Consider the following 22517-nt stretch of genomic DNA (forward strand, 5'->3'; position numbering starts at 1 on the left):
AGCCGGTCCCACCGTCTCTGGGTGCTGGGATGGACATGTGAGAGTGGCACTTGTAGTTGGCCCATTTCTGCCCTTTGGGCAGGAAAGGCTTCCAGGTGCTGGGACAGGGCGGGTCCCAGGGGCATGAGGAAGACCAGCTCCCACTTGGCTTTGGAATTAGGAAATGAAGACATGCTCCTTTTATCACCCCACTCCCACCCAGGGCACAAGTGTGAACTACAGGCTCCAACCCTCCTGGCCATTTTCAGGGCTAATCGGCAAAGGGGGGTGGGACCCCGAGTTCTATTTCCGAGCAGTACACTCCACTTGCTTGACTTCTTCGGGAGGTCTGAGCACCTTCTCACTTCACAGCACTGACATGTTCAGCAGCCTGAGGCGCGCCCAGAGCTCAGCACAGCAACACCTGAACTCGGCAGCTGTGGGTGCGAGCCGCACTGCTGTGAAAAGTCATCACCGCAGGGACAGGACAGGAGGCAGGCGAAGAGGCCCACCCACAGGCCCTCAGACATCAGCAGGTGGTGTTTGAGCTTATAGTCGTACACCTGTTCAGGAAGCAGTGAGTGGCCTGCCGAAGGACAGTGGTACTGAAAGTGTGTGAAGGCTGGGGGCAAGGTAGCTCAGGCCAGGCAGCGTCACTTCTGGCTTCACTCCCCTGCACCTGTGCAGTCTGGGGCTCCTGGACCTCGTCCCTCACCTGCCGCCTGGCCACCTGCGTCTGTCTCAGCACGCAGAGGCCCAGGGGCAGCCAAGTGGCCGACAGGCAGGAAAGGCACAAAGAGGGCACCCTAGGGAGGCCAGGCCCCCTTCCACCCAGACCTTCCACTGGAAGCTCAGAGCAGGGGAGCCTGGGATGGGGGGATTATCTACCCTTCAACAGTCAAACATATCAGCGGAGGACAGTGACACAGTGAGGTGAGGAGAAAGTGGTCACCTGACACAAAGGAGATGTGAACTCACCCTGCAGACAAAAAGCTGAGGGCACAAGGAGAGGCTTCAGGGCCCAGAACGACAAATGGGGAGCCCGGCATCGCTTCAGGTGCTTTTATTAGTCGCACTGCAGGGCCGGAATCCAGGAAACGCTCACGCAAGCCCGGCCGACGCACACCCGTGAGCCCCCAGCAGAGCCGAAGCAGAAGCCCCGGGAGCAGACTGGTCAGAGGTGGTTGGGCAGCAGGTGTGTTCACCTGAGCAGGTGTGCACTCAGCCACCCTTGCTGGGCTACGGCGCCTGGTGACATGAGGGGCTGTGTCCAAGCGAGAGCAGGTAGGAGGCAGGTGGGGCTGGGGGGGCTGGGGGGCCCCCTCCCCTGCACAGAGGAGGCTGAGTTGCCTGGGCCCGAGCCCACCAGCTGGCAGGGCACTCCCATACCCTTTACTGAGCTCAACTCTTTGGACAATAAAATAAAGTGCATTACTGAACAGAGTGACTCAAAACCAGAAGCAGAGAAATCACGCTTTTTCTTTAGCTAAAAGACAGAACGAAACAAACGAGTGGTGCAGATGCCAGAACTTGAGAGAGAATGCTGGCGGAAAGGAACTAGCTGGGTGGATGAAGACAAAGCAAACGGCACCTCTGGCCTCCCCGGGCACTGGGAAACCGGCCACGCGCAGGACACACCTGCAGCCTCACGTGTGACTGCAGGGACCAAACGACCAAGGCCGGAGCTCCAGCCAGTGCACCTGGGTGCGCGACCACAGTCCTCGGCAGCAGGCTGTGCCACAGACGGGCTGCTCTGGCCCTCCTGCCCCCCGGCTCAGCTGCTCTGCTGTGGCCCTAAGAGCAGACCAGTCTGTGCCGGTGGACATGGCAGAAGCCAACACCCAGTGCGCTCTGCACAGGCCTGCCCCGCCCCGGGCAGACATGAAGGCCCCGAGCACACTGTGTCTGGGCTGGCCTCTCCCATGGGTTCGGGGCAGCTCGGAGACACGGCTCTTGTTAAGGCAAAGAGGCACCAGCATGCCTGCAAGTCCCTGGGGTCGGACCGGAGTACAGCCCAGCCAGAGGAAATTCAGGGAGCCCAGAGCACATGCGCAAGGTCTGACCACCACCCAGACCTCACACCGTCAGCACAGTGGCCACTTTCCAAGGCCCCCATAGCAGACCCAAGTGGCCTCACAACAGGTCAAAAGCCCCTACTCCCTCACCCAGGCCTGTCTCAATGGCCAAGTCACTGCCACAGGCCAGGGGCTGGATGAGGCCATGGGAAAGAACTGTGTATGGGCGAAGGGGACCAGAGCTTCTGGTCCTGGGCAACCCAGCTCACCCCATGGCAGGCCTGGCCAGCGGTATTGGCTGTCTGGAGGGGCTGCCTGCCTGGCGGGAGCCACCGCTGCGCTCCTGCTCGGACGGCCCGTGTCTGCAGCTGCCAAGGCTGTACAGCTTAGCAGAAAAGTCTCAGGCACTGAGGTTTACTTCCAAGAAGTGACTGTGGGTCCCCGTCCACACTCACCCACCCTGCACACACCCACAGGGACTCACTAGAGGGAAGGAAGTGGAAACTAGTCTCACTCCCCTTTTATGCAATTTTCATCTTAAAAAAAAAAATAAATAAGCCTTCCGGGCAGGAATTACCGATAACTGTTATTACAACCAATGCCGACTTTAAAACGCCACCTGGATGTCAGGTGGGGGCAGGAAGAAGGGTAGGCAGCCAGTTAACCTGCAGACCAAGCAGATGGGAGGCCGGTGAGCCTGTGACCACTTGCGTTTCCGCCCGACAGTGGCTGCCGGAAGGGGAGGAAGTGGCCCTGGCAGGCAGGGTCTGCCCCCAACCATCCGGGCAGAGGCCAGCAAGAGCCCCCAACCAAAACCACGGGAGGGGCAAGAAAAGCATCCAAGTGAAGGAGGAAAAAAGCCGACGGCAGCAGCAGGTGCTCCTGCCCCTCCGTTCCAGGTGAAGTTAGAGGCGCCAGTCCTCCTAGGCGTGGGGGCTGGCACCAGAGGCGTCCAGGGGAGGCCGCCCGGCCCCACGGGGGACTGGTTCTAGCTGGCAAGAGCGCTAGCCTGGCCCCTCCTCCAGGGCAGCCACCCCCGCCCTGCCCTTCGGGGCTGCCGGTGTGGACACGGTCTCAACAATCCTGGTCAGAGAGGGCTGGGGTGGGCCGGGAGCCCTAGGTCCTGGGGAGGCTGCACATCTCGCAGTGGCCGGTGCCCGGCTGGTTCATGAAGGTGCAGTGCTGACAGGCCCACATGGCGGCCGCGGCAGCGTGCGAGGAACCCCCGACAGCGCCGTACTCGTGGAGGCCCGGAAGCTGCACCCCGACTGTGCCTATGGATGGGGAGAGAAGCGAGTGTCCATCATTTCTGCACAGGAAGACTCCCACCCTCTGGGACTGTTACACTCATCGGAGTGAAAGTGGCCTCTGCTCTGGGCACCAGCAGATCCAGCTGGAGAGCCCGCTACAGAGCTGCTGTGTGCAGAGCTCCAGGCTGGTGGGAACACCCACTTGCCCCGCCCCCCTTGCTGAGGCAGCGCTGTGTGAACACCCTCACTGGTCACCCACCCCCCGTGATGGACATCTGTGTCATGTCCTGAGCCACTGTGAACAAAGCTACCATGAACATTCCTGCGCAAACCTTTGTGTGCCTGTGTTTTCACGTCTCTTGGGTGAAAACCCAGGAGTGGGCCTGTCGGGTCATGTTCTCACTCTCACCAGGTACGCGAAGGTTCTGGCCGCGGTCAGTTCTTTCATTTTAGCCACTGCAATGAATGGCAACGGCATCTCATTTAATTTGCATGTCCCTGATGACAAATGTGGACCACTGCTGTATTTTTGTGAAATGTCTATGTCTTTTGCCCAGTTTTTAATCATGCTCTTTCCCTTTTGATTATTATCAACATGCAGAGCTCTTGGGCGGCCGGGTGGCTCCGTTGGTTAGAGTGCAAGCTCTGAACAAGGTTGCCGGTTCAATTCCCACATGGGATGGTGGGCTGCACCCCCTGCAACTAAAGATTGAAATGGCATCTGGACTTAGAGCTGAGCTGCGCCCTCCACAACTAGATTGAAGGACAATGACTTGACTTGGAGCTGATGGGCCCTGGAGAAACACAGTGTTCCCCAATATTTCCCAATTAAAAAAAAAAATGCAGAGTTCTCTATATAGTCATGTGCCACATAACGACATTTCGGTCAACGATGAACCCACATGTACCACGGTGGTCCCATAGGTTTCAAGGGAGCTGGAGATTTCTGTGGCCTAGTGACGTCGTGGCCAGTATGACGTCACAGCGCATTCCCCACGTTTGTGGGGACGCTGGCGTCAACAGACCCACTGCACTGCCAGCCGTGTAACTGCATGACGACACATTTCTCAGACAGTATCCTGTCGTTCAGCGGCACACGACTGCACTTTACATCCCACGTCACCGACACGAATTGCAGACATTTCCTCCCAGTCTGCGCCCCGACTTCATCTTTTTAAGACTCTTGTGATGAGCACAAGGGTTTCATTTTGATCAAGTCCTACCGGAGAGTCATTCGTGGTCAGTGTTTTTGTCTGTCCTACCTCAAGGTTCTTAAGATGGTCAGCCTGCTATGGCTCTAGCTTTTACCTTGACATCTATGACCCATCTTGAGTTGACGTCTGTACGTGGTGGACACCGAGGAGGTAAGGTCTGTGTGCTGTTTTTCAAGGTGGTCTTCTCAGCCCTCTGCACTCCCGGGTAAATCGTGTAATCACTCTCCACCCCCCCAAATCCGAGAAACAAAAAGCCTGTGGGGATTGTGATTGGGATCGTGCTGATCGATTTGGGGAAAACTGACATCTTAAAAATAATATATTGAGTCTCTCAATCGGAAAGATGGTATTTCTTTCGATTTACTTAGTTCTGCTTTTGGCCAAGGGTTAGCTTTCAGCAAGGAGCTCTCACATGGCTTCCATTAACTGTACCCATAGATGTTGTATGTGCTGTGGTGCTGTCATTAATGTGTCACCAATGCCATGCACAGTAATTTGAGCTTCATGAGAATACCTGTTGATAGGATGTGACAATCACGTAACACACTTGGTAGCAAAGTGAGTCACGACCGTCTGGAGCTTCAAGCAGAGGCTGTGTCGCCCTGCTGCCATGGCACTGACGCCGACCCGGTGCGGGTTTCCATTTCCCCCGTTTAAACATGCGGGGTGTAGCCCGTGGGCCCCCACACCCATGAGGACGCTAGCTTTAGGTTAGTGTCTAATGGGGATGGCAAAGACGTGCCAACTGCTCAGACTGGAACCTCTGCGGATCTAGTTTCCGTTTCCTCAGCCGACCTCCTGATCGACTCATCCTCCCTTCAGGCCTGCAGGGAGCTCTGGGCCTCTCGGCTTCCCTGTGTGCAGGCCCTTCTGGCACTTCCTGGGTTGAGGAGGGGCTCCAGAACATGGAAGCTGCTACAATCAGTTTCTGTGTGAAGGATCCCGACAACACGGGGGTGGGGCGCAGAGAGCTCCCTACATGGGGGTCATAGCAGGTGCCGATGCCACTGGCCAGAAGCACCCTACTGCCCTCCCAAGGACACGAGGCTGAGAGCTTTATCTTAGGGAGTTTGGTGAGAACAGTTTGTCATGTCTCTTCTGGAACATATGAACAGCGTTCAGAACATCAGGGCAGAACACATGGCACGCAGTGGCCACGCTACTGGTTTGGCCTTCAGAACTGGGTGGAAAGAAAACTTAACAAGGAGCACAACACAACCAAGGCTCTGGCACCCACAGAGCTCCTGGGCGTCTTAGTGTTGCGAGAGTGAGGACGCTCAGGTGGCTGCCCTCGGCTCACATTCTGTGGAGGTTCAGCCGGCCTAATTTGGGCTCTGGTATCTATCTACCTACTAGATTGAGAAAACAGTACAAACTTCTCAAACACGCATTTTCAAGGTGGTCTTAAAGGGCATGCCTGTCCTTTTCAAGCCCACAGGGAAGAGCACGCACAGCACCTGCCTTTTGGCTTCCCAGCTGCACGGGGCGGGCCGCATAGCGCCAGCAGCGCGCAGGCACGAGACAGACGTGCTGGGAGCAGCTACCCCGCCGGCGGACAAGGCTGTCACCAGGACGGTGTGGTCACTCAGGCTCCTAGAGATACAGGACCCCACATTCTATTCTGTAACTCTTCTCCCCTTTCAATCAAGAAAGCTCTGAGGACTGGTGGCAAAAAAGGGAAAAGAAAAGCCCGAGGAGACCAAAAGGTCCCTGGATTCTCAGCACATGGGTGAATGTGATCTCTGTTTATCTAACACAGCGACTTTCCGATTGCTCCCAAGATGCTTGAACATTAGCATGCCCGATACGTTGATGTGTCAAAATTGACAGAGCTGTGTACCAAGGATCTGTGGTCCTGGAGCACGTACGTCACAGTAGTGAACGCCCACGTGCCCTGGCAGGTCCGTCAGTGCTCGACCGACCGCCCACGACTCCAACCAGGACGCATGTGGGGTTGGGTTTCCAGGGCATAATGACAAATTGTGGAGCTGTGCAGAGCTGTGACCGGTGCCCTGGGCTCGGGCGTGCCCCAGGGACGGAGGAAGGGGCGGCCACTTACTGCAGAGCTGCTCGATGGTGGCCCACTGCTCAGACTTCTTCCATGTCTGTGCGAGCTCCTCATTCCTGGTCCTCACGGCCTCCAGCAGTAAGCTGATGCTGTCCTGTGAGAAGCCATAAAAGAAGGTTCCAGTTCACTTTGCCTGTGGTGGATACACACTTGCTATAGGTTTTTTCCCCCCTAACGTCACGACGTAACTTCAGAGGGAATTTAGAAAACCTGGCAGTCTGTCACTATGAAACGCAAAATGCCACACACTTCGGTGTATAAACAGAAGTGCTAAATTGAGCTAGGATTTAAATTCTGTCTGAACAGCCCCAAGTTGGCTGTTGTGCCGTCTCTGTCACCGAGATAACAGAGGCTCCCATCCCTTCTCCTGGGGACTCAGGTGGATGGACAGTCCACCTTCCTCCCTCACTCTACCCTCCAGCTTTTCTCTTTTCAATCACATCTTTAAAAACACACTCTACAGCTTAGGCCTTCAGGGGCAAAAGGAGGAGTATAATGAGAGGTTTCTAAGCCTTCAGGGGGCTCTCAGTACCTAAGTACATGCTTTCTGATAGGTGACTGTGCACCAGGACCCGCTCGCTAGCGAGGATGCCCCGTTGTAGGGCCCGGTCTTTCACCACCTGGCCCACTAGATGGGCTGTGACTAAATCTGGGGCTGGAGGTGCAACTCTCAGGGCTTCACAGGGAAGGCAAAGGTGGGGGAAGTCTCAGGGTGCCTGGTCTATCAGAAGGCGGTAGATTTGGGACAAAACACAGGCACAAGATAAAGCCAGCAGGATATCTTTTAAGAAAAGCTACAGGCCGCCTGGCAGAGAAAAGCAGTGGGCCTCTCCACTCTGTTCTGTCACCTTTGGGGGAAGGTGCTGAGTCAGGGGTATCAGAGTCTCTGAAAGAAATGGCTACTTTCTCTCTGGTGTTTCCATGGGTCCCAGGCAGAAAAAGGCCAAAGAACGGACATCCATGACCCGGCACCTGCAAAGGGCCTTCCGGCTGGACCCGCTGCCCCGCACTGCTCAGAAAGCAGCTGCCGTCTGGACCACTCACCCTCAACCCCCCACAAGGTGTCTCACAGTGCCAGCGGTACACTCGGGGCCTGGCTGCTGGCCAACTCTGTGGACCACAGTGATAGAAGCTGAGCTGGGAGAGGGAGATGTCCGTCAGAAGCAGGGGCCGTGGTTCTGACACTGTTAGGACAGGCGTGTTGGTTGGATCTCGAATGCTTCATGCCGAGGGACACAGAGCTAAACAACGTCTGCTTTCCACATGGTTGTGACAAATGAAGGAGACCAGCTTCCATCACAGAAAATGGACACTTAAGTAAGGTGTCTAAGTGCAAATGCTAAATGTGAAAAAATTCATCTATCAATAAGCCCCTTGTGAAAAGCTACAGACCCACTGGACGTAAGAGAGGACTGGACCCAAGTCTCTGGCACATGAGGAAAGGAAACACTTCTTTATGCAGACCCCACCTGGGGACCACTGAAGCCAGGTGGGTGCTTCGAGGGTGCACGCTGACCCGTACCTGCAGAGGCATGACCTCGTTGGTGACCAGAAACAGCAGGAGGTGGAAATCCGAGATGGTATCCAAGAACACGGACGAGGTACTCTGGGACAAGTAGGTGGCCAAACTGTGGAAGTCCTGGTGACGGGGTGGGAGGGAGGAAATAAATACGCCGAGCCAGACCCACAGCAGGGCGCTTCTCCTCCCAGGACGTAACTGAATACATTTTAGGCTGACGGACGTCTCTCTCTCTGTCTGTCTGTCTATAGCCACTGGCGGGGACCCAGGGACAGAGGAACACAGTTGAGCAATAAGCTGTGGCCTCCCTCTCCCAGGAAGGTGACCCAGCTGTGAGACACATGTACTCAGGGACCGTCCCTTCCCATCTAGGTGCCTTGTTGACCTAGGGCAGCAGACACGGAGGAGGAGGCAGTGTGTGTGTGTGTGTGTGTGGCGTGGGAGAGGGCACTCACTATGCAACACGGACTCAAAACGCGAGACGCATGGGTGCCACCCCAGTAAATCGCTCTGCACCTCCATAAGTACCCCAAATGCCCAGACAGATGGGCAGTGAGGAGACCAAAGTGTCAGAGAGGTTTTGTAAACACACCACCAGCTTGAAAACAAAATCTCTTTACAGACATTCTTTAACCAAGCCATTCTCTGCAACACCTGCCCGCCAATCAGACCATCTACGCGACCCCCACAGGGCAGTCCCAGCAGTTCTGATTTGGCCTGCTCGCCAGTGGGAGCGGAGGCCACGGCACCAGGAGCCGAACGTCTGTGGTCAGGCCACGAGCAGCTCCATGCTCTCACGGTGCCTGAGAAACGCAGCAGGCTGATCAGGCAGGGCTGCAGCAAACTGCAGAGCAAGACAGCTCCATACAGAGATGACGTGCATCAACAATGCAAAATTGTGGTAAGAGGACACAAAGTGACAACTAAATTTTGGGGAACAAACCAAGTCAACTAAGAATGGTCCTCCCGGCCAAGTCGTAGGCCTGACCCAACTGGCGGGATAAGCCTTGCTGGTCATCTGGCACCCAGCCCTGAGAGGGGGTCAGTGATCAACTGTCAGAGAAAACGGCCCAGCTGGGCTTTGCCACAGAATAAGTCAGGGCAGTCTGAAAGCTGGGTACTTTGGAAAAGCAATGTTGGCACTAGATAAACAAGTAGTAGTTATTTAAATTACGTTTCTAGAGACAAAGAGCTTACCTGTGTCTCACCCAATACATCCCGGTTTTCAATAGGAAATGGGTTTTGCGATATAGAAAAAGTATAAACTGGATCCTTTGGGAAAGTTGTTGTGATCTAATGAATAAAAAGACAAACCCATGACAAATTAATTATGCTGTAAACAGCGCAGCCCTCAACTGCTAACCCCCACCCCCAAGTTACAGCAGCTAGAGCCCTAATTAAGCTTTAGTACCACCCGAATGAAAATTCTGGAACTGACTCTGGAAAGCAAACTAAGGAATCACTCTGAATAATTTCTAAGATCATGCCACATGTGGGCAGCCTGAGGACAGCAGGCTGGTTCCATGATAAGTAAGTCAAGTCTGCCTGCGACTGCCTGAAGCACAGCTCCCATGTGACAAGCCTGCCACACAGCTGCTCTCTGTGGCCGTGGATGAACTCTGGGGTGACCATGGGGACAGCACGGAGGCATTTCAGGAGCTGACTGTTCCCATCGCGGTCTGGAGGGCACGTGCTAGTCAGCCTGAGGGTTCTGAGAGCTGCGGTGCCCTCAGTGAGCTTGCTGAGGCTCTGCTGAGTTCAGGGGTACTGCTCTGTGGGGCCAGGCTGAGTGCAGGGAGGAAGGACCGTGGCCTCTGGGCTGCAGGGCACAGCTCCCACTCTCTCCTGGGGACAATTGGAACCGAGGGCCTGTGTCTGACGGGAGCCTGAGGCCCTCATTGGCTCAGACATGCTTTCGTGACGACAGGGGGCACGTTACATCTAATGTATAATCAGCAGAAGCCACAGGAACAGTGTAAATGTGCAAGAATCGACAGGTGGCTTCTCACTGCTCCTGGAACAGCCCCCCCGCCAAGTGGGAGTTGTCAGCCACCTTTCGGTTGACCCAGCTTTTCCTCTGCAAGACGACACCAGCGGCAGCAGGGTTAGGCAGCCATGCTGGTTCCTTTGGGACTATTTCTAATGAATAAAAATGTCACCTGCTCTGTTTTCACCCCCGCAGAGGCAGTGCTGTGCTATGACTGGGCCAGCCAGCACGCTGAAGGCGCAGCCGAGCCCCGCACTCCCTTGTGGACGAGGCCGGGGACTTGAGCGATGGGCCCGTCCAAGCTGCGTGGCCTGTCAGCCAGGACCCCAAGCCTCACTTTGTTCATCCCCCCGCTAAGGCTGCCAGGAGGATAAATGCCCTCAGAGGCGAAGCCATCAGAGCGGCCAGCACCCACGGGCTCAGCTCAGCTGCTGTCATGACTCCAAAGACAGCAGAGGGCTGTCCAAGCTGCTGAGACAGAGGCCTGTGGACAGCGTGGGCCCTCCCTTTGGGAGGGCAGATATGGCCATGGGGCAGCACAGCGGAACACCGACTAGTAAGTGAGTGTGCAACTGAGAGAAGGGTGTGTCAGACCCGTAACTGTCCCTTGGAGTGTTCAGTGCCAATCCGAGACGCCTGGGGGAGGAGACGCAGGGACCGAGCCCCTAGGCCTGTGCTCTACCTGCCCTCTCCCCAAGTGCCCTGGTCAGGTGTTGGGCCTGGCGCCGGGCGACGAGCTGAGGACACTTGTCTGGGCACATGCCATCGGGGGACTGCTTCAACATCGTCACCAAAAACAGAGCTTAGGTATCACACAGGGGGAATGTTCCCTCATCAATCAAAACAACTGAAACAATACACTAAGCAAGAACTTAGCTCTTTTATAAAAGGAGAGGGGTGGGGTGGCCACTGGGAGAGAAGACCTCAGAAAGCTGCCTTGAAATCATGCTGACGCCGCCTAAGAATGTGTGCCATCAATCTGTTTTCATCTTAATTACCCCAGGCAGCCTAAAGCACAGATGCCTTTACGGAGCTGTCATTGGATGGAGTGCCGGTGCTCAGCTTTCTCCCAGGGACCCGCTGTCCCCAGGGCCACGGGATTTCACAGCCTGCATCACATGCCCGCCCCAAGTCCCAATGCAGCCCGCACAGATCCTGGCAGGCGGCAATTAGGGGACGAGCCGCTCCCATCACCTCTGGACGGAGCGCTGACTGCTACAGACGTGCTTCGCTCCTGCAGCCCACACGGCCTTGCTCTGCGGCCCCCCTCCAAGACCAGAGCGTGCCGCCAGAGCTGAGCCTCTGGGCACATGCACTGGAGCCAGGGGCCTTCTTGGCCCCTGGAGTTCCACCCAGGAATCCACTGGCCCCTGATGTGAGAACAGTCACGGCTATGTTGCCCGGAGCCAACTCCAACACAGCGCCCGCTGTGAGCTGTGATCAGGGCAGCGCCGCACACGTCACCCATGAAGCCACGCTGGGTCGCTGACCCCCAGAGGCTGCTCGGCCTGGTCGGTGGTCCTTTGTTGTACTTTAGTTTGGGAGAAGTTAATCCCTAAGTTGTTTTTAAGGAAAAAAGCAAAACGAAACAAAACACAACTGAAAGAAAAAGCCCTTAAAATTACGAGCTTTTCCAGGGATGTCCTGCGCTGGGTAGAGGGGCAACTGTCCAGGCTACTGCCAGCCTCGTGTAGCCACCACACGGCTAGCAGTCCTGACCTCCAACTCACCCGCCGTGAGCCCGGGGAGGCGACACACACTTACATCTATGATCAGATACTCCACGGGCAGGGGGCGGGCCAGCTGGGTGATCTCATTGCCGAACTTGTCTATGTCCTGAAACGGGAAACAAAGGTGAGTGAAGGCGTGCTACCAGTGACGATGTTTTTCCTTCCACATGCTTGTCTCACCTTTTAAATTACTACAATTCTTGCTGAAGTGTATGAAAATCAGAAAGGAAAATGTGCCTTTGCCCAGCGAATCCTCCTTCCATCACTGCTCGGCGCTCTTTGTGACGGCTATAACATGAGAAAGCGGCCGTGCTCCTGGCTGACAGACGCTCGCGGGCAGAGCCATTCCAGCCTCGCCGCCTGTCCCTCTCACACCGCAGCCCGGCTCCCGCCGCCTCAGGCTCCATCTGTGCCCTCTCCTCCTCTGCGAGCTGGCTCAGTCGCATGTCTGAATACTAATCCTTAATGATCTTAGAGCTCGGAGAACTCGACTTCATGGAAACTTAATACTTGTACATTACTAAATAAATACGCACAAAAACAAGTACATACACACAAATACACAGACATGGAAAAGCCCCACCACCCACCTGTCAAAGTCTAAACTTGGTTTGCTTTGTCAGACGCACGGAACATAAAGTTTAATTACGGGGAAAAACGGCCAGCATATGTTCATTAATCATAAAATGACAATTAGATCTGATTTATGTCAAACATGCTGCGTTCAAACAGAGCTCTAGAAATAAATTCCTAAGAACCGATGCTTTTCATTAAAGATTCTGCAAGAGGGGGTCATATTTCCTATCTAAATCATCACTTAACATTATATAAATCATTCATTGAGTCATATATAAATTATATATCCATAATTTCCAATTACGGGGCCTGACATAAAAGTTTATGTTTATTAAGCTCTTAGACCCGAATGGATGCCAAGCAGCTCTCCTTGAGGCGAGGAGGGTGATGCAGGACCCCCCAGCACTCCACAGCTTCCTGGGCAGCCCAGAGGCCCATGCCATCTTTTGAGACACACTTCACAGGCTGTTCCTGAGGGAAACCAAGTCCACTGCCCTCACGGGAAGTCTGGAGGCCCCACCTGGCCTTGTTCCTTTTGTTCAGAAATGAACATTTCTGGCCGCGATGCATCTCAGCTCACCCTCGCCTTCCCACACAGCTGCCAACAAGAGCTTGCCCTTTTTCCAAGACAAGTTGTTGTCCTTTCAGTCTTAGTTGTGGAGGGCGCAGCTCAGCTCCAGGTCCAGTTGCCGTTACTAGTTGCAGGGGGCACAACCCACCATCCCTTGTGGGAGTCAAACCGGCAACCTTGTGGTTCCAACCAACTGAGCCATCTGGGAGCTCAGCGGCAACTCAGCTCAAGGTGCCGTGTTCAATCTTAGTTGCAGGGGGCGCTGCCCACCATCCCTTGCGGGACTCAAGAAATTGAACCGGCAACCTTGTGGTTGAGCGCCCACTGGCCGATGTGGGAATCGAACCGGCAGCCTTCGGAGTTAGGAGCACGGAGCTCCAACTACCTGAGCCACTGGGCCGGCCCCTGGACCCAGCTTTCTGCCGCTCTACCGGCTTCAACAGGGGCAGCCCGAGATGTGAGCCGCTGAGTGGGTCCTGGGACCCCGGGAGCAGCAGTTTCTCATGGAGGACACATGATAGGAGGCAGGTATCGAATCCAATCAAACTAAATCACCATTTCCAAAAATATACCCTTGCCCCTACAAGAAATAACCTGCAACAACTCACCCGTAACTAGCCCATCTGGAATTCATCCTCAAATCTAATTAAGCTCTAAGAGGCACAGACACTTTTCTAGCATCTGCTCGCTTTAATCTTCCCCTCCGGGGATTTTTCTTGTTAAATGCTCCTCTCTCTTTTTCTGTGTCCTGCTATTCTCTTTCAAATTTAACTACCCAACTGTACCTTTCTGCTTCCCAAAAAGATAAAGGTGTCACACCCCGCCTTTTCCCTGGGGCAAAACAGGTTAACTTCTGTCGCTCCCCCAGGCCTTTACTCCACTGGTTTGGCCAACCGATCCCAGCCCGAGTTCCCATTTCAACAGGCAATCGCTTTTCATGAGCATCAGCCAACGTCAGCGGGAATACGCTCGGAGGAAGACACCATAATCTAGTGTGGCAGCCGCCGGAGGATCAGTGGCTTTACCTCCACCTGGAGCAAGACACTGGGAGAGTCAGAAGTCGAGCTTCCCACTGCCTTACTACCTGCTAAGGGCCACCTCTGGAAATAGCGGCACCAGCATGGTGACATCAGGGAGAAAGCCAGGGCCTCCGTCTTTGAGAGCTTGAAGGCATGTGGGCCGGTGCCAGAACAGCAGCAAACTCCACGGATTGGGCAGCAGCGCCTTGCTTTGGAAAAGGTGGATGAAATCCTGAATATACTGCTTTTCTCCTTAAAGAACTGGCGAGAAGGGTAACAAGTGACACAAGCAGCTTGACCTGAGACTTCACAGGATAGAACAAGAAAAACTCACAACCGTTTCATGAAGCATCAGCCTTTAGGGAACAGTCAGGCTGCACGGGGGCTGCAAGGACAGGTGAGGGCAGGCCTGTTTCCTCGCTAATCCATAATAAACACAAACTTCATTTCTTATTAAAATGTCCCGGACGTTCATCTTTAGGAGACCTGCATTCCTGATACATACGACACTCTGACTGTGACCCCAACCTCGAGGTCCTACTGCCTGTCCCTGGCTGGCCCTCGCCTCCTGCCTAGATGCTCGCTCCGCAACCCGCCAGCACAGCGCCTCCTGCCTCACTCTCGGCAGAGAACTCAGCTTCCGGGGAGCAACTGAACTTGCAGCGTCCAGTCCCCGCTGTCCTCCACCGCCCTCCCAGCTGGCACCTGCTGCCTCCTCTCGATGCCCTGGAAGCCCGCCCACCACGCACCAGTCCCCCCACCTGTCAAGTGCATCACTAGTCCCCTCCCTCCCTTCTCTCCTCCACCACCCATCACCCTCCACTGGACCACGGCCACCAGCACACACACGCGGGTTGTTCTCTCCTGTTAAAAACCCCAAACAAGAACGTGCCTTGAGCCCACTCCCCACCCACACCAGCACTGTCACTGCCCCACTTCCCTTCGCAGCTTCAGCAGTGTCTGCCTGCCGCCTCGGTTCTTCCCAGTCTCCCCCTTACGCCCATGTGACCATTGATGCAACCTGCTCGTCAAAGCCCTGACAGCCACACAGTGCCAACACCACCCCCATTCTGGACTTGAGGGCCATTTGACCAGGAAGCCCTTTCTCGGCCTGGCCTCCAGGCTCCCCACTGCTGCCAGGGGAGCAGGCTCCCAGTGCACCCTGGGCCTCAGCCCCACATTGGAGGCCCAGGGCTGCGTGGGGACTCAGTGCTTGTCTCACCTTCACTCCCTGCCGATCTCATCAGGCGCCCGGCCCCTGAGCGCCATGGAAACAGCACCTCTGAGCCACATCCAGGTCCCCTTCACTGGGGAGCTGCAGCCTCCCCCAGCCCGACCAGGACTGCGACCGCAGCACCGCACCACGTCCAAAGCTGCACGGACACACCCGCAGCGCCCCCGCCACCAATAACAACGGCGCGGCCGTCAGCAGAAGACTCCTTCAAAACATTAGGATTGGGCCGCATGTGCACCACATACACTCCTTCTGTGTTATTACAATTTAAATATTTACAAAACAGAGAGAAATGAGAAGGAACTGCTGTGTAACAGTGGTTATCGTTACATATGTCTTCCTGCGGGGGTCAGCTGTGCTACGAGGAACGTGACTGGCCGTGAGTCAGAACGGAGCGCACACGCGGTGTGCAGGGAGGACCACACCTCCCTCCCCGAGGGCCCCGGGAGCCCGTGTGGAGCGCTGAACGCCTCCAGCGAAGGCACACACAGGTCTCCAGCATCGGGGTGCACGCACAGCCCTGTGCCTGCAGGACGTGCTTCTGGGCCAGGTCTCACTGCTGCACAGCGCACCCCGGACAGACGGGACCCCCATGGGCCTCCGAGCTTCCACTCCTGTCCTCTGCGTGGATACGCACACAGACACATGCACAACTACACAAAAATGTACACATAGGTACATCTTTAATTTTACGTCATGAGTTGTAGCCCATATCCTGAGACAGTTTTTAAACACGTGCCTTTAGTGCTCAGTAACACCCGTCCACGCAGATGTGTTATAAGTTAATACCCGGGACTGGACTTTCAGATTGCTGCCAATTTGTTACTACAGATGACACAAATACTCAGCGCATCCTGTTTACAGGTGTATTTTAAACGCGATTCCAACGCCCCCAGGAGGACTCACTGGGTTACTTCAATGTTTGCTTTCACAGGTCTTTGCTCAAACTGGCACTTTCCTGCAACATGAGAAATGAGCGTGTCAAATCCTCCAGGGCTACAGACAGCCCTGGAAGCATGTCTAGTTGCTCTAAGGTAAGTTAGCAATGAACGAAAGCAACGGCCTGATCAAGGAAGTAACACGGCTCCCACAGCCACGTGCAAGAAGCTCAAAAGGCAGAGAAATAAAACACAAATTTCCAACCTGATAAAGGGTAATAACAAAAAACTCCAAAAAGCCCACAGCAAACTCAGTAAATGATGAAATCCTGAAAGCACTGCTATTATGCTTAGAAACAGGACAAAAGTGCCGGAGGCCGGGACAGCAGACACTGTTCCGGAAGCCCTGGCCAGAATGAGGGGCCAGAATGAATGGGAAGGAACAAGCAGTACTGTCACTTCTGGATAATACACTTGTCTGTGTAGAAAACCCGAGAGAGAGACAGAGAGAGAGAGAGAGAGACAGAGATTGTTACGTGTGTGAGTGTGTATATACATATAAATTAGAGGAACGAGTAACCAACAAACGAAGTTGCTCCAAACACAAACATACCAGTTTTGAATAGCGACAGTTTGAAAACGTAATTTTAAAGCGATGCTACTTATAACACGGAAGAGCAATCTAATAAATGATGGCCTTTGTGTGAGAGACATTCACGGACACGACACAAGCGCAGTACCCCCACATTCGGAGGGGGACCCTGCACGGAAAAGGGGTCAAAGAAATCCTCAGGAGACCTGTTTGTTTTGGTGCAACCTGCAAGGAATTCTAAACTGCAGATGGAGGAGTAAAGGGTTAAGAACAATCAGGGCTCCTGAAGAAAAACAAGGGGGTCTCATTTAAATACAGCTGAAAACAAGGCACATGAGGATCCACACATGCGGCAAAACTCATCAGAAAAGCACGGAAACGATGGGCAGCTCAGGGAGGGCTCCTAAGGGCTCCTGCGGTGCGGGCTGTGCTCTGCTTCTTACAGGTGAAGACCTGCGTGTTTACTACTTTTGTTCACGTATTTTATGGACTCTTTTACATGTGGGCTATTTCACAAGAGACAGCTTAAAAATGGATCATGATTAATTAGTCAGCAGACACAGTAAGAGGGAAATCTTTGTGGCAGGTTTCATGCAGGGTATTAGGTTTACCAAATAAGGTTTTTATCCATTCTAGAATTCTCCATTCAATGAGCAACTAAAACATTCGAATTGAGTTACGATTTTACGTGTTTACAGGGCTGTGAGGCTGCTCAGAGCCTCCGACGGGCCCCTACTGGTGCCTTTCCCAGTCACCGGCTGTGTGACCCTCTGCGAGCCTCTATTTCCTCACCTGGAAAATGGGAAGGATGACAACAGTGACAGCAGTCACAGTGAAATCTCACCCTGCGGCGCCGTGAGGGTAAGAAGAAACACCTAGAAAGCGGGCAGCCATGTTGGAAGCTAGCAATGACAGTCCCTGGGGTCCTACTATGTGCCTACAGGCAAACCAGAGCCATTTCACTAGGAACAAAGCAAGCTCTTTCTTAGCTATAAAGGATGACAAGGAAAGTTCCAGAACAGAAACACGGTCAGGAACAACAAAGGATTTCAGATGTGGGCAAGAATGATGAAAAGATACCTGGCTTTCCCCTTCCTAATGGGGTACAACTGGCAGGTCGCTACTCCCACAAACAAGGGGAAAAAAATGATAAAAAGTTCATTTTAAAGTGAATTAGAGCCGTGGAAGCAGCCGAGATGAACGGGGACTAACGCACTAAGCCCGGAGGGGCTGTGCAGAGGTGAGCAGACGGCCGGCCGGGGCGCCCACTGCTGCAGGACGGGAGCCCGCTCTCTGCTGGCTCATGCAGGCGCTGCGAGGGAAGATGGCAGCACAGCCACAGAGGTGGGGGCTGGGCCGGAGCCAGCTCCCCACCACACATCGTTCAACCGAGATGCCTGGGAGGCTGAGCGCCTGCGGCATCTGTCTCATGGTCCTCAGGCAGAAGGGCCTGGCAACAGATCAGGCCAGTGACGGAAACCCAGCAAGAGTGACCAGGGACATGGAGACCGAAAGCCCTCTCCTGCCTGGGACTCTTTTCAACCCTGGCTGCACGTGAGGCTGAGAACTCAGGCACTGTCCCTGCCAGAAGGCCACTGCTGGGAACAGTTTTTTGGGTGGCTGTCATATGCAGAATTCTAAAAACGGCCCTGAAATATTTCCCGCCCGACTCCTCGGGACTGTGAACGTGATGCAAAACCATGCCCGTGAACATGGTCCCTCACAAGGCAAAGGGGATTGTTCAGCTGTAATCAAGGTCACTACTAACCAACGGGCCTTCACGTGGGGAGATGACCTTGGGCCACCTGGGCGGGGACCTGGGCGGGGACAACGCGAAGGACAGGAGCCCCAGCGAGACGGGCGCGCCTGTGGGCTGCGGGCGGCAGCAGCAAACTGCCAGGCTGGGAGCTGCCCCGGGGCAGGCGCCAAGGAGCTCGGCGCTGCCAGCACGTCCCAACTCGTGGAATCAGGCTCCGATCAACTCATGACTGCAGCCCGGACGACCCGGAGCAGAGAATGCGGCCGAGCTCTGCCCAGACTCCTGAGCACGGAGTGTGAGGAGAGACACGGGCGTTGCTTTAGAGCTGCTTGGTTTGCAGCCACTGGTCCTGGCCGCCATAGGAAATGAACACAACGGCCCCAAAACACCATCAACCCACAGGTCCAAGAAGCTCACCAAACCCCAAACACGGGATACCTGAGGAAAACCACCAGGCACTTATGACCGAAGTGCTAAGAACCAATGATTAGAGAAGATGGGCCAGCCCGTGGGAAATTCACATTCTGAACAGAGGTACACATGAGGTGACAGCAGACTTCCCGTTGGACACAATGAATCAGGCAACAGTGGAGCAAACCTGGCAACCTAGAAAAGGTCTTTCAAAAACGAAGACAAAATACTTTCAGACACACAGAAGCTGCCCTGCGGTGTAAGATTAAGGAGTCCTCCGGGCGGCAGGTGGTGCCAGGTGCCTCAATTATGACCGGGAACAAGTCCCGAGCTGCGGTGAGACTGTCGTGTCTCTGGGCCTGCCGGCAAGCACCAAACACCTACATATCCAACCCGGGTAATTTTCAATAAAACGTTTTCACAGCTGTCACAAGAAACGGACTTAAGAATGGACACCTGTTTGTCTCAATTGTTAGCTGAGACTCCTGTTCCGCTCAGGAGAGCCTAGGTCCTGCCCACACAGCTCCATTCTTCACTGCTGGGGAGGCCCTGACAGACACCGTCTTCTTGTTTTTAGAAGCCGAAGCTGCGTGCGTGCTGTGATGTCTGGCCCGGTGTTACACATCCCAGGCCCCGCACGCCACTCCGCTTCTGGTTGTAAGCCCTAACATCACAGCCGTGGGAGTGCTGACAACAAGCCTGAGAGTGCTTTGGAATCCTTCATCCACAAGCTGGGATCTAAACGACCACGGCTGACCAGCGGCCAGTGTGGCCGGTCAGGCCCCAAGCAGCCAGTGTCCACACCGCTCTCCAGCTACTCGACGCCTGCCCACCGTCGTATTTTTACCTTGTAAAACACATCGGGCACGTACTGCTCGCTGCTGGACTCCTTGGCGTAGCCGAGCTCGGGGGCGTCCTTGCACGGCAGCAGGCACTCGTCACGGACCAGCGCCATGCACTGATTGGACACCTGGTACCCTTCGAAGTGGACCTGGTTGTCGGGACCCCCTGCAAGAGACAGACCTTCCGTGAGAATCCACCAAAGGACATGCAGGGCAAGTCTGTATCTGTTACTTCTCCTCTCGGGCGCACAGAGCAAACCAACTCTTAGGAGTCTGTCATGGGGAAAAATTCAAAAACGCTGGACGGCAAGTGTACGAGCAGCTTGAGCAGGAGGCTTTGAATGCAGGCATGGAGGCGCAGCTACAGCTCCTCAAACGGGTCCCACCAAGGGGCACGTTCTCACCGAATTGGGAAACAAGATTGGTAAATGTGTGACACGCACAGTAGTGCCCACCTTAGAGAAAGCTGCACAGCCCCCCAGGTAGGGGCTGTGGGCACCGTCAGAGCCGCGGGCAGCATGGCCCCCGCCCAGGTCACCACCTGCACTACACCGTGTACCACCCTCCACACCTCTCACTCTTTCGTTCTTCTCAATCCCACTCCGTAAAAACTGCCAATATGATGTCACATAAGGACAAGAGTGAGTGCCAAAAGCTGCTGAGTGGGAAGGATCTGGTCATGTCACACCGAGCAGGAAGCTGGCTGCGACAAGAAGCTGGGAGAGCAGGACGGGCCGGCTGTGAAAGGCGGGCCCTGAGCCTCCGGAAGAGGTGAGACAGACTGCCCACCGCCGACTTCCACCATCACAGACACGCACTTCCAGAACCCAGCTACACTCGGACAACTCTAAAATCCGCTATTTGTTAAGGCTTTGGAAAATATAAAAAACCCTCAATATCTCTCTTTTAGTTTCTTTGACAAAAACAGAATTACTGATCAGGGAATAGAAATTTTGTCTGCCTGGCTTTCAAACATTTATCAAAAACCAGACCTGATGGCCAAGCAATCAGACAAAGTGAAGGATGAGGGCAGAGCCAGCCTCTGAGGGGACCCTGGGGCCCGGGGCCTGCCGTCTGCTCGCCTCTGCACACCAAAGGCCAACAGCAGCCGGCTTCCAAATGCTGTCCCACTAAATCCAGCACCCGCCGTCGGGCCCTACTCACACAGAGGACAGGCGACCCAGCCTGCTGTGCTCGGATGAGCGGGTTCCCAAGGGCACAGGGAGCGTGAGGAGCCGCCCTCATGTGCGTACTGGGTTACCGCTTTACTGTGGGCACTGCAACCGTACCGGTTTTTACGTTAATCATTCAAGTGTGATAGCTTGTTAGAGAAAGAAACATCTGACCTTTGAGAACCACAGAAAAACAGAAAGCGGCATTTGTAAAACTGAACGCTGTTTGAAACAGCCAACTCAGTCCACGTGGGTGGTCACCAAAGGTGGACTCAATGACAGGAACTGCAAGGTCCCTGCCCTCAGAGTCACAAGAAACCACGCCTAATGAGCTGCTTCTACCTCCACGGAAACCGAACCCTGGCTGGGGCGCAAAGGAGGTCTGACAGCTTAGCTCAACCCCTTCCAAACGAGCCTGTCAGGACATCCACAGTGGGATGAAATGGGTCGTGACGGGAAGAACTCTGCTGCTACTAATGTAAGACATAGCCTCAGAAAGGACCTTTCACAGCCCAGAGAACTGGGTGTGCCAAATGACAAAGATGGGCGCTGGCATCATGGCAGGGGTTCAAGCTGAGGCCCTGTAATGATTTTCCTTCCACGAGATCCTCCAGGCTCGTGAGCAAGCCCCTCACAGAACCATTGCTCCAAAAGTCTCAGGCGAAAGAAGTGCCCTGTGTGGAGGGATCTGTGGACACAAAGCCTCTGCCCCCAGCCTGCAGACGGGCGTGCAGCTTCAGCGGCAGCTTGGAGAGAGCTGAGAGCACCACACCTGCCGAAGCACCACAGACCCTGTGATGCAACGGTCAGTCTCCTGGGAGACGGCCAGACACACGGGGGCCTGCGCCCTTCCAGCCACTGGGGCCTCAAGCAGGTGCATTTCAGACAGGTGTACAGGGTGCCACCAGGTCCCTGGCCAAGAACCACGTCCGGACAGAGAGCGCACTCCTTTGGAGTAAGAAGCTCTGTGGTGCTTCGGACAACACCCTTCTGCTGGCTGCCCCTGGGAAAGGGAGCGAGTTATGAGCAAGGATCTCACACCGTGAGCCGGACAACTCGGTGCAGACATGGAAAGACTCCAGCCTTCATATAAGCTGCTTACTGTGTCAGCTCTAAAACCTTTCTGTGAAGTGTCACTTTCAAAGGCAAAAATTCCACGGCGATTTCCAAACTCCCCACAAAAAGTGTGACTCGTGACTGAAGGTCCAGGTGGCCCCAAGTTAGACACTGTTTACATTTCTAAACACGTGCCAGTCCTTTTGGCCCATCGAGTAATTCCCGACAGAAACAGTTAATAAAGGGTCAGGCTATATGGAGCCTGAAACAGCCGTTCTGGAAATCTGTGAGGCTGGCTTCTGGTTGCTCCAAGGTGGCAGGACGGTTTAGCGGGCTGGAGTAAAAGATGGCAGAGGTCCTGCTGAGATCAGGAGAGTCCCACACAACAAACAACTGCTCCACGTCCCACATGACCTTGAGTGTCCGTCCCCTGCACACTCATGGACAAAAAAACCCGTTTATGATGACCTGAGATGACAGTGAAGTGTATTTTATGTCAAACGTATCTATTCTCTATTCCCGTCCATGGCGTCCAGTCTCAGCTGCTGTCCTGCTGCCCTTCGTGTCCCCATCATGACAGGCCCCGCCCAATCTGCCCTCTGCCCTTACGAAAGGACACCATGCTGCAGATTTACTGTTTCCTAT

General features: G+C 54.6%; 1 protein-coding gene across 2 annotated transcripts in view; it reads right to left on the reverse strand.

The window, feature by feature from the left end:
- Positions 1-1027: 1027 nt before the first annotated feature.
- The window catches only part of NPLOC4 (NPL4 homolog, ubiquitin recognition factor), a 44526-nt gene continuing 23036 nt past the window's right edge, over positions 1028-22517 (reverse strand). For both annotated transcript variants that reach the window (XM_033090203.1, XM_033090202.1), the window contains exons 12-17: positions 19650-19810; positions 11797-11868; positions 9243-9338; positions 8049-8165; positions 6518-6620; positions 1028-3268 (exon numbers count right to left, since the gene is read on the reverse strand). In XM_033090203.1, coding sequence (XP_032946094.1) covers positions 3111-3268; positions 6518-6620; positions 8049-8165; positions 9243-9338; positions 11797-11868; positions 19650-19810 — 707 coding nt within the window. In that variant the 3' untranslated portion in view covers positions 1028-3110. The remainder of the gene's footprint in view (positions 3269-6517; positions 6621-8048; positions 8166-9242; positions 9339-11796; positions 11869-19649; positions 19811-22517) is intronic.

This window comes from Rhinolophus ferrumequinum, chromosome 21, assembly GCF_004115265.2.
Source record: "Rhinolophus ferrumequinum isolate MPI-CBG mRhiFer1 chromosome 21, mRhiFer1_v1.p, whole genome shotgun sequence".
NCBI classification, from domain to species: domain Eukaryota; kingdom Metazoa; phylum Chordata; class Mammalia; order Chiroptera; family Rhinolophidae; genus Rhinolophus; species Rhinolophus ferrumequinum.